Raw genomic sequence first — 12,523 nt, 5'->3', positions numbered from 1 at the left:
TTCATTTTCCAGGAAAACATTCTATTCAAAAACTGGAATAAAATTGATTATTCTTAGTCTACTGCAATTTAGGTTCAATTGGAAGGTTTTTTTGAAGGTTACCAATGTTTTTTTAAGGTAAAAAAATAATAGGGACTTGCTGATTAATTTTATTTCAATTTTTTATGAATTTTTTCATTTTCCAGGAAAACATTCTATTCAAAAAAATGGAATAAAATTGATTATTCTTAGTCTACTGCAATTTAGGTTCAATTGGTAGGTTTTTTTGAAGGTTACCAATGTTGTTTTAAGGTAAAAAAATAATAGAGACTTGCTGATTAATTTTATTTCAATTTTTTATGAATTTTTTCATTTTCCAGGAAAACATTCTATTCAAAAAAATGGAATAAAATTGATTATTCTTAGTCTACTGCAATTTAGGTTCAATTGGTAGGTTTTTTTGAAGGTTACCAATGTTTTTTTAAGGTAAAAAAATAATAGGGACATGCTGATTAATTTTATTTGAATTTTTTATGAATTTTTTCATTTTCCAGGAAAACATTCTATTCAAAAACTGGAATAAAATTGATTATTCTTAGTCTACTGCAATTTAGGTTCAATTGGTAGGTTTTTTTGAAGGTTACCAATGTTTCTTTAAGGTAAAAAAATAATAGGGACATGCTGATTAATTTTATTTGAATTTTTTCATTTTACAGGAAAACATTCTATTCAAAAAAATGGAATAAAATTGATTATTCTTAGTCTACTGCAATTTAGATTCAATTGGAAGGTTTTTTTGAAGGTTACCAATGTTTTTTTAAGGTAAAAAAATAATAGGGACATGCTGATTAATTTTATTTGAATTTTTTATGAATTTTTTCATTTTCCAGGAAAACATTCTATTAAAAAAAATGGAATAAAATTGATTATTCTTAGTCTACAGCAATTTAGGTTCAATTGGTAGGTTTTTTTGAAGGTTACCAATGTTTTATTAAGGTAAAAAAATAATAGGGACATGCTGATTAATTTTATTTGAATTTTTTATGAATTTTTTCATTTTCCAGGAACACATTCTATTCAAAAACTGGAATAAAATTGATTATTCTTAGTCTACTGCAATTTAGGTTCAATTGGTAGGTTTTTTTGAAGGTTACCAATGTTTCTTTAAGGTAAAAAAATAATAGGGACATGCTGATTAATTTTATTTGAATTTTTTCATTTTACAGGAAAACATTCTATTCAAAAAAATGGAATAAAATTGATTATTCTTAGTCTACTGCAATTTAGGTTCAATTGGAAGGTTTTTTTGAAGGTTACCAATGTTTTTTTAAGGTAAAAAAATAATAGGGACATGCTGATTAATTTTATTTGAATTTTTTTATTTTACAGGAAAACATTCTATTCAAAAAAATGGAATAAAATTGATTATTCTTAGTCTACTGCAATTTAGGTTCAATTGGAAGGTTTTTTTGAAGGTTACCAATGTTTTTTTAAGGTAAAAAAATAATAGGGACATGCTGATTAATTTTATTTGAATTTTTTATGAATTTTTTCATTTTCCAGGAAAACATTCTATTAAAAAAAATGGAATAAAATTGATTATTTTTAGTCTACTGCAATTTAGGTTCAATTGGTAGGTTTTTTTGAAGGTTACCAATGTTTTATTAAGGTAAAAAAATAATAGGGACATGCTGATTAATTTTATTTGAATTTTTTATGAATTTTTTCATTTTCCAGGAAAACATTCTATTCAAAAAAATGGAATAAAATTGATTATTCTTAGTCTACTGCAATTTAGGTTCAATTGGTAGGTTTTTTTGAAGGTTACCAATGTTGTTTTAAGGTAAAAAAATAATAGAGACTTGCTGATTAATTTTATTTCAATTTTTTATGAATTTTTTCATTTTCCAGGAAAACATTCTATTCAAAAAAATGGAATAAAATTGATTATTCTTTGTCTACTGCAATTCAGGTTCAATTGGTAGGTTTTTTTGAAGGTTGCCAATGTTGTTTTTAGGTAAAAAAATAACAGTGACGTGCTCATTAATTTTATTTTAATTTTATTTGAATTTTTTCATTTTCCAGGAAAACATTCTATTCAAAAAAATGGAATAAAATTGATTATTCTTAGTCTACTGCAATTTAGGTTCAATTGGTAGGTTTTTTTGAAGGTTACCAATGTTGTTTTAAGGTAAAAAAATAATAGAGACTTGCTGATTAATTTTATTTCAATTTTTTATGAATTTTTTCATTTTCCAGGAAAACATTCTATTCAAAAAAATGGAATAAAATTGATTATTCTTTGTCTACTGCAATTTAGGTTCAATTGGTAGGTTTTTTTGAAGGTTACCAATGTTGTTTTAAGGTAAAAAAATAATAGAGACTTGCTGATTAATTTTATTTCAATTTTTTATGAATTTTTTCATTTTCCAGGAAAACATTCTATTCAAAAAAATGGAATAAAATTGATTATTCTTAGTCTACTGCAATTAAGGTTCAATTGGTAGGTTTTTTTGAAGGTTACCAATGTTGTTTTAAGGTAAAAAAATAATAGAGACATGCTGATTAATTTTATTTGAATTTGTAAGGAATTTTTTCATTTTCCAGGAAAACATTCTATTCAAAAAAATGGAATAAAATTGATTATTCTTTGTCTACTGCAATTCAGGTTCAATTGGTAGGTTTTTTTGAAGGTTGCCAATGTTGTTTTTAGGTAAAAAAATAACAGTGACGTGCTCATTAATTTTATTTTAATTTTTTATGAATTTTTTCATTTTCCAGGAAAACATTCTACTCAAAAAAATGGAATAAAATTGATTATTCTTAGTCTACTGCAATTTAGGTTCAATTGGTAGGTTTTTTTGAAGGTTACCAATGTTGTTTTAAGGTAAAAAAATAATAGAGACTTGCTGATTAATTTTATTTCAATTTTTTATGAATTTTTTCATTTTCCAGGAAAACATTCTATTCAAAAAAATGGAATAAAATTGATTATTCTTAGTCTACTGCAATTTAGGTTCAATTGGTAGGTTTTTTTGAAGGTTACCAATGTTTTTTTAAGGTAAAAAAATAATAGGGACATGCTGATTAATTTTATTTGAATTTTTTCATTTTCCAGGAAAACATTCTATTCAAAAAAATGGAATAAAATTGATTATTCTTAGTCTACTGCAATTTAGGTTCAATTGGTAGGTTTTTTTGAAGGTTACCAATGTTGTTTTAAGGTAAAAAAATAATAGAGACTTGCTGATTAATTTTATTTCAATTTTTTATGAATTTTTTCATTTTCCAGGAAAACATTCTATTCAAAAAAATGGAATAAAATTGATTATTCTTAGTCTACTGCAATTTAGGTTCAATTGGTAGGTTTTTTTGAAGGTTACCAATGTTTTTTTAAGGTAAAAAAATAATAGGGACATGCTGATTAATTTTATTTGAATTTTTTCATTTTCCAGGAAAACATTCTATTCAAAAAAATGGAATAAAATTGATTATTCTTAGTCTACTGCAATTTAGGTTCAATTGGTAGGTTTTTTTGAAGGTTACCAATGTTGTTTTAAGGTAAAAAAATAATAGAGACTTGCTGATTAATTTTATTTCAATTTTTTATGAATTTTTTCATTTTCCAGGAAAACATTCTATTCAAAAAAATGGAATAAAATTGATTATTCTTTGTCTACTGCAATTTAGGTTCAATTGGTAGGTTTTTTTGAAGGTTACCAATGTTGTTTTAAGGTAAAAAAATAATAGAGACTTGCTGATTAATTTTATTTCAATTTTTTATGAATTTTTTCATTTTCCAGGAAAACATTCTATTCAAAAAAATGGAATAAAATTGATTATTCTTAGTCTACTGCAATTTAGGTTCAATTGGTAGGTTTTTTTGAAGGTTACCAATGTTTTTTTAAGGTAAAAAAATAATAGGGACATGCTGATTAATTTTATTTGAATTTTTTCATTTTACAGGAAAACATTCTATTCAAAAAAATGGAATAAAATTGATTATTCTTTGTCTACTGCAATTTAGGTTCAATTGGTAGGTTTTTTTGAAGGTTACCAATGTTGTTTTAAGGTAAAAAAATAATAGAGACTTGCTGATTAATTTTATTTCAATTTTTTATGAATTTTTTCATTTTCCAGGAAAACATTCTATTCAAAAAAATGGAATAAAATTGATTATTCTTAGTCTACTGCAATTTAGGTTAAATTGGTAGGTTTTTTTGAAGGTTACCAATGTTTTTTTAAGGTAAAAAAATAATAGGGACATGCTGATTAATTTTATTTGAATTTTTTATGAATTTTTTCATTTTCCAGGAAAACATTCTATTAAAAAAAATGGAATAAAATTGATTATTCTTAGTCTACTGCAATTTAGGTTCAATTGGTAGGTTTTTTTGAAGGTTACCAATGTTTTTTTAAGGTAAAAAAATAATAGGGACATGCTGATTAATTTTATTTGAATTTTTTCATTTTACAGGAAAACATTCTATTCAAAAAAATGGAATAAAATTGATTATTCTTAGTCTACTGCAATTTAGGTTCAATTGGAAGGTTTTTTTGAAGGTTACCAATGTTTTTTTAAGGTAAAAAAATAATAGGGACATGCTGATTAATTTTATTTGAATTTTTTATCAATTTTTTCATTTTCCAGGAAAACATTCTATTAAAAAAAATGGAATAAAATTGATTATTCTTAGTCTACTCCAATTTAGGTTCAATTGGTAGGTTTTTTTGAAGGTTACCAATGTTTTTTTAAGGTAAAAAAATAATAGGGACATGCTGATTAATTTTATTTGAATTTTTTATGAATTTTTTCATTTTCCAGGAAAACATTCTATTCAAAAAAATGGAATAAAATTGATTATTCTTAGTCTACTGCAATTTAGGCTCAATTGGTAGATTTTTTTGAAGGTTACCAATGTTGTTTTAAGGTAAAAAATAATAGAGACTTGATGATTAATTTTATTTGAATTTTTTCATTTTCCAGGAAAACATTCTATTTAAAAAAAATGGAATAAAATTGATTATTCTTAATCTACTTCAATTTAGGTTCAATTGGTAGGTTTTTTTTAAAGATTATACTTTGTAAAACAAACAAGATTGTCACAAAAATGCAATTCGAAGAAAGATTTGACATCCGACATTTATCAAATAAAATAGAATTATTTCTTATCATTATTAAACTTTTATAAAACACAAGTTATTTATAGATGAAACAAAATTTAATTACACTGTAAAATATTTACAATTACCGTTGAAAATTTACGCGATATTAAAAGATTTGAAGTTTTCCAAATATATAAAACATGGACTTACCTTCTGACGACGGCCATTATAATGATTTGCCGATCAGAACATTAATGCCAACCCTGTAAAAATAAATAAAGGATAAAATTTCATTACCAATGTTTTAAATTCCAAAGTAGGTAAACTTAATAATATGTACTGCATTTAGTAAAGAAGATTATATTAATTAATATTATTAAATAATTTATTTAATTTAAATTTATCAAAGCAATTAACAATAAAAAGGTTTTGTTGATATTAGAAACGTTCTACGTTATTTTGGAATCACATTGACAATCTAACAACTTTGTATTTCGATCGTAGCGCCACCACAAGCCGGGAACTAATGAATTACACACCCGTTGTTTATTAGTGAAATGTCAAGAAAATAACGATTTTTATTAATTTGTATAGAAAATAAAAAACGAAGAATAAATAATTAATCACGTGTACTTAATAAAAATGAAAACGGCACTTATGGTGGCTGAAAAGCCATCTTTAGCTGCGTCGCTTGCCAATATTTTAAGCAACGGAAGATGTTCTTCTCGAAAAGGTAGGTTATGAAATTTAACTTTTGTATTTTTCTTTTATTTTATATTTTTTCTATTGAATAGTTTATTATTTATTAATATGTCAACATTTTCAAACGATTTTTTATTATATAATTCACTTATTAATAAATAAATTAGTTATTTTTCACTTCTTTAACAAAAATTATTTTTTATTGCTCTTTTGTTTTTTTTTCAAAAAGGTAAATAATAAAATAGTTTATTGTTAATCAATAGTCAATAGTTAATACGAAAAAAAATTTTAAATAACAAAACAAAAGTTTTTTTGTTATAAAATTAAATTTTTGGACACTTTTTATTAATAGTAAAAAATAAATTTAAATTTGTATAATATTTATGTTAATGTTATTATTTTTTTTTTTATTTAATTTTTCTATTTTCTAATTTTTTTCCCGTAGGTTTAAATGGTTCTTGTTCGGTTCACGAATGGATTGGACAATTTCACAATGAGACAGTGAATTTTAAAATGACATCAGTTTGTGGTCATGTCATGAGTCTCGATTTTATTGGAAAATACAATAATTGGGATAAAGTTGATCCGGTAGGTGTTTTCAATTTTATTTATTTTTTTTTTTTTAATGAAACACAATATTTAACGTAAAAAAAAAAATAAAAGTAAATTTTACGAAAAAAAAACTATTTTTTAAACAAAATTTCACAAAATAAAAAAAATAGTATACATTAAGGTAAAAATTTACAAAATAAAATAAAATTAATAAAATAAAAGTAAAAATTACAAAGTCATTTAGAGAAAAAGAAAAATTATATTAAAAAAAAAAAAAAATTACGATATTTATAAAATAAAAAAGAGAAAGTTGAAAAAAATTAGAAAAAAAAATTATGCTAGTAAAAATAAATTTATAATTTAAAATTATTGTAGAAAATAAATTAGTAAATTGAGAAAAAAAATTACTTAATTTAATATAGAAAATGGAAAAAAAAGGTGAAAAAAAAATTAAAAAAAGAAGTGGAAACAAAAGAATAATTAAATATAATATTTTTAAAATTGAAATTACAGGCGGAATTATTTTCTTGTCCTACTGAGAAAAAGGAAGCAGTTCCAAAATTGAAAATACCATATTTCTTGGCAAAAGAGGGATCCCATTGCGATTATTTGGTTCTTTGGTTAGATTGCGATAAAGAAGGGGAAAATATTTGTTTTGAAGTAATTAACGCTGTTCAACAGGGAATGTCACGTCGATTACATCCAAATGTAATTAAAAAAAATATATATAATTTAAGAAATTTTTTTAATATATTTCAAATTACATTAAACATAACAATTTTTTTCTATTCAATTAATTTAGTAAATAAAATTTAACTGCGAAAATTTTAATTGAAAATTAAATTAATTAGATTTATTAAAATTACATTTAATAAATATTAAAAAATTTTTATTGAAGTTAAAATTTTAAGAAAATTAGTTAAATTAATTTAATAATTTTATTCAAATTAATTTTAGTTAAATAAATTTAATTATTATTGTTCGTAAAATATAAAAACATATTTTTCAGGATATTTGGCGAGCTCGATTTTCAGCTATTACCGAAAAGGATATAAAAGCAGCTCTCGCCAATCTCGAGAAACCGAATGAAAATGAAGCAAAAAGCGTTGACGCTCGTCAGGAATTAGATTTACGAATAGGCTGTGCTTTCACAAGATTTCAGACAAAATTTTTTCAAGTTAGTTTTTTTTTCTTTTTCTTTTTGCTATTCTTTAATCAAGAAATTAATTTTCTTCATTTTAGCACCGCATAAAAAAAAAATCAAGTACCAAAAGAAATTATAATATAATATACATTACATTAATTTTAATCCTAGACATAATAATTAAAAAAAAAATTATCCTAATAATAATTAAAAAAAAAAAATTATTCTAATCATAAAAAATCCAATTAAAAATCCAATTAAAAAATGTTTAAGGGAAAATACGGTGATTTAGACGCATCTTTAATATCATATGGACCATGTCAAACGCCAACATTAGGATTTTGTGTTCAAAGACACGATGAAATTCAAACTTTCAAACCCGATGCATATTGGGTTCTTCAGGTAAGAAAAGAAAATGAAATTAAAGGTTTTTTTTTTATATTAAGTATATAAGAATTAAAAATTACTTTTTTGTACTTTAAATAAATATATAAAAAAAAAAATAAATTTCAGGTCACAGTGAAAACTTTAGAGGGTCAAGATTTAATTTTAAATTGGAGTCGAGTGAGATCTTTCGATAAAGAAGTTGCTTCCATTTTTCTTAGTCATGTAAAGGAACACGAAATTGCCAAGTAATATTTCTATTTTTATAAAATAATTTTGTTTCTAATTTTTTTTTTTCTTAATTGCTTTTCAGTTTTATCGTTTTTTTTTTCTTTAAGAATTTTCTCCCTTATTTTCATTAACAATATATTTTCTACTGATCTTTGTTTATTATTATTTTTTTTTTAGAAATTTGTCCTAAAATTTTGAAAATTTAACTTTCTTCAATTTTGAAATATTGGAAATAAATTTTCTTGATAATATTCTTGTAAAATTATTCTTATTAAGGATAGAAAAAAATTAATTAAATAATATACAATAATATTAGATAATTAAAATAAAATATTTATTAATTAATTAAATTAAAAAATGGACTTTTTTTGCGCCTTAAAGTCGATCCAAGGCCAATAATAATAATTATTATTATTATTGTTATTGATATTGTTATTGTTATTGTTATTGTTATTGTTATTGTTATTAGTATTATTATTTTTATGATTAGTATTTTTTTTTTGTATTTGTTACATATTTTGTTTTTATAGAAAAAAAAAAAAATTTAATTTCTAGTGTGGCAAGTATTCAGAGTGTCGAAAAAGCAAAATCAAGGCCCATTGCTTTAAACACCGTTGAGTTAATGAGAGTCGCAAGTTCCGGTCTTGGAATGGGACCGCATCATGCAATGCAAATTGCCGAACGACTTTATACTCAAGGTTACATTAGTTACCCTCGAACAGAAACAACATCGTATTCGGAAAATTTCGATTTATTGTAAGTTTATTAATAATTCTCTCTCTCTCAAAAAAAAGAATAATTTTTTCCATTTTCAGAACATTTTATTTTTTTATTTACTTAAAAAAAAAAGTTTATTATTTTAAATTGATATTTCATTTCAAGGGGAAAAAAGAAAACTTCTTTTTTTTCTAAACTAAAAAAAATATTTCCAGAGCAACATTAAGACAACAGCAAAATAGTTCCGAATGGGGTGATGAGGTAAGAAAAATTTTAACCGAAGGTATCAATAGGCCAAGAAAAGGACACAATGCACTTGATCATCCGCCAATAACGCCAATGAAACACGCAACGCGAAATGAATTAGATGGCGATTCTTGGAAATTGTACGATTATATAACGAGACATTTCATAGCGACGGTTTGTAAAATAAATTATATATATTATAAATTTTAAATTAATGGTAGTTGAAAAAGAAGAAAAAGAAGAAGAAGAAAAAGAAAATTAAGAGATTTTATAAATTGCTTTTAAACTTTACAGTTGGCGCGCGATTGTAAATATCTCAGTACAACGATTAAATTTAAAATAGGAATGGAAACTTTCACAGTGACTGGACATTCTTTATTGGATCCTGGTTACACTAGTCTCCTTACATGGCAGGCATTAAGTAATAATGAATCTCTTCCTAAACTTGTTCAAGGGGATAAGGTCAATATTCAAGAGGTAATAATTTTTCAAAACTTATTTTCATCTTTTCTATTTTTTTCTTTTATTTATTGTTCAATTTTCTTTTTTTTTATTGTAAAATAAATTAAGGAATATATTTAAAAAAAATTTTTTAAATAAACAAAATCAAATGTTATTTTAATGATGAATATTTATTTTTAAGACAAAACTTCTCGAGTGTTTTACACAGCCGCCGGACTATCTCACAGAATCGGAATTAATTTCATTGATGGAAAAACATGGAATTGGAACTGATGCATCGATACCGGTGCACATAAATAATATTTGTATTCGAAATTATGTAACAATTGCAACTGGTAGAAAATTGGTGCCTACATCATTGGGAATTGTTTTGGTTCACGGTTATCAGAAGGTAATATATATATATATATATTTAATTAATTAATAAATAAATAATTAAATGAAACATTTTTTTTTTTTAATTTATCAGATAGATCCAGAGCTTGTTTTGCCAACAATGAGATCGGCAGTTGAGGAACAATTAAATTTAATTGCAATTGGTCGTGTTGATTTTAGCGCTGTTTTACAGCATACTGTGGAAATTTTTAAATTAAAATTTCGTTATTTCGTACAAAATATTGAGGCAATGGATCAATTATTTGAAGTTACATTCTCACCATTGTCAGCATCGGGTAAATCACATTCACGTTGTGGTAAATGTCGTCGTTATATGAAATATATACAAACAAAACCATCGCGTTTACATTGTGCTCATTGTAATGAAACATATAATTTACCACAAAATGGCAATATTCGCATTTACAAGGAATTGAAATGTCCACTCGATGATTTTGAATTATTGTCATGGTCAAGTGGTTCGCGTGGCAAAAGTTATACATTCTGTCCATATTGCTATAATAATCCGCCATTCAGGTGAGGGGAACAAAAAAAAATTTCTTTTAAGAATTAAAATTAAAAATAAAAATTACTAAAATTTTAGTTAATAAATTTAATTTAATAATTAATTATAATAATATAATTACGCTTTTTATTTTTATGTAATTATAATTATTAATTTAATATTGATTAACAGTTTTTTTTTATTAAAAAAAAAATTAATTTTTATAAGAAACTAATTTTTGTAAATGAAAATTAAATTAGAATTAATTTGAAAATTTTTTTTTTTTTAGGGAAATGAAAAAAGGCAGTGGTTGTAATATGTGTACGCATCCAACTTGTCCCCATGGAATGTATCAAAATGGAATATCAAGTTGTTTGGAGTGTGACGCGGGAATTTTGGTTCTCGATCCATCGGCAGCGCCGAAATGGAAATTAGTTTGCAATCGTTGTGATGTTATTATTCATCTTTTTGAAAATGCTCACAAAGTGAGCGTCGAGACTGATGTCTGTGAATGTGGAGCTCAATTAGTTACTGTAGAATATAAACAGGTAAAAACCAAAAAAAATTTCTTTTTTTTATTTCTTTTACTTCTTTTTTTCCTTTTATTTCTTATTTTTTTTACTGTTTTAAAAATTTATTTATTTTTAATAAAAAAAAAAGTAATGAAAGCAAAAAAGAAAATCTAAAACTATTTTAATTGAAAAAAAAAATATATTTCCCAATTATAAAGAATAGTTGAAGTTATTTGAATTAAAAAAAAATTTTCTTTTATAGGATAAAACAAAACTTCCCGATGAAGCAACGGAAATGACGGGTTGCGTATTTTGCACAAGACCATTTGTTTCGCTGGTAGAAAAACATAGGGCAGTTGCATCGAAGCCGGTGTCAGTTAAAGGACGTGGTCATTCAAAAGGAAAAAGTCGAGGACGTCCACGACCACCAAAAGATAAAATGGCACAATTGGCAGCTTATTTTGTATAATTAAGCAATCTATTTTACACGCCTTTCTTAAAAAAAATTTTTGTAATTTTTTTTTTTCATTAAAAATTCCGTTTTTCGTATAAAAACAATAATTAACAAAAATAATAATAATACTAATAATAACAATAATAATAATAATAATAATAATAATAAAATAATTGTAAATTTTAATTAATTTGGCACCTTTGAATTTTCATTTTATTTTTTTTTTTAATTAAAAGAAAAATTTTATTTTTTCTTTTTATGCTTTTTTTTAATAAATCTTTTTTATTTTTTTTATATTTTTCTAGTAGACATTTTTTTTAATTTACTGTATTATTTTATTTTTTTGAAAATATTTTTTACTACAAAATATAGAAAACTTTTTCAAACATGATTTTGAAAAAATAATCTAAAAACCATTTTTTGAGTTGTATTAATATTTTGATTTTTTTTTTGTATTTGTTTTAATTTTTTTTATTCACAAGAGAAAAATATTGTAAAATGACTTAAAGTAGCTTTTATAAATTTACTTAATTTTCATATTGTGCCAATATTTCGTATATGGAATGTAATTTTAATGTTCTTTTTTGTTTTATTTTTAAAATGAAAAAATATTTATGTAAATAGTAATTTTATTAAATCGCAAAAATGTAGATCGCAAATAATATTTATTTGAAAGAGAGAGAGAACAAAAAAATAAATTAATATTATCGTGAAATTTAGTCTTTTGAAAATTTTTCAATTTATTAAATCATTTATCTTGATATAACTCTTGAAATTGAGGAAATTTATTTCAATTCTTTGAAAATTTTTTCACATTTCTCACCTTAAAATCCTTCCCTTATCTATTTATAACTCAATTTATCCATAAAATTTTTGCTTTTCGCTTTAGTTCACAAATAAATTATATTATTTTTAAAAAAATATTGAAAAAAAATCCTTCTATCGAAAAAAAAAAATCCCGAACGTTTTCAGGCGAAAAAAATATATTTATAGCGAAAAATATCTGAAAAATATCATTCTATCGCCCTAAACTATGACCTTGCTCAATTCAAGAGGAAAATCCCTAATAATCTTCTCTTTGTCCTTGGCTGTATCATTCTTTTCGTTCCATATATATATATATATGTGGGGGAGATGACCCTTTTCTCACACTT

The 12,523-nt window shown here is 23.6% G+C and overlaps 1 protein-coding gene across 1 annotated transcript; it reads left to right on the top strand.

The window, feature by feature from the left end:
• The first annotated feature begins 5,590 nt into the window (after positions 1 to 5,590).
• On the top strand, positions 5,591 to 11,542 carry LOC127280481 (DNA topoisomerase 3-beta-1). Its single transcript, XM_051303494.1, has 13 exons — positions 5,591 to 5,818; positions 6,233 to 6,375; positions 6,853 to 7,047; positions 7,349 to 7,516; positions 7,757 to 7,885; positions 7,997 to 8,115; positions 8,654 to 8,854; positions 9,031 to 9,235; positions 9,356 to 9,538; positions 9,705 to 9,914; positions 9,993 to 10,435; positions 10,693 to 10,951; positions 11,178 to 11,542. Exons 1-13 carry the CDS (start codon positions 5,728 to 5,730, stop codon positions 11,382 to 11,384), a joined length of 2,553 nt encoding a protein of 850 aa, XP_051159451.1. The 5' UTR covers positions 5,591 to 5,727; the 3' UTR covers positions 11,385 to 11,542.
• The last annotated feature ends 981 nt before the right edge of the window (positions 11,543 to 12,523 follow it).

The sequence above is a fragment of the Leptopilina boulardi genome, unplaced genomic scaffold (genome assembly GCF_019393585.1).
Source record: "Leptopilina boulardi isolate dan_hultmark-lab unplaced genomic scaffold, ZJU_Lbou_2.1 LbouV2_248, whole genome shotgun sequence".
Lineage (NCBI taxonomy): Eukaryota > Metazoa > Arthropoda > Insecta > Hymenoptera > Figitidae > Leptopilina > Leptopilina boulardi.
The sequence above is the reverse complement of the archived record's forward strand: the minus strand, read 5'-3'. Positions and strand labels throughout refer to the sequence as shown.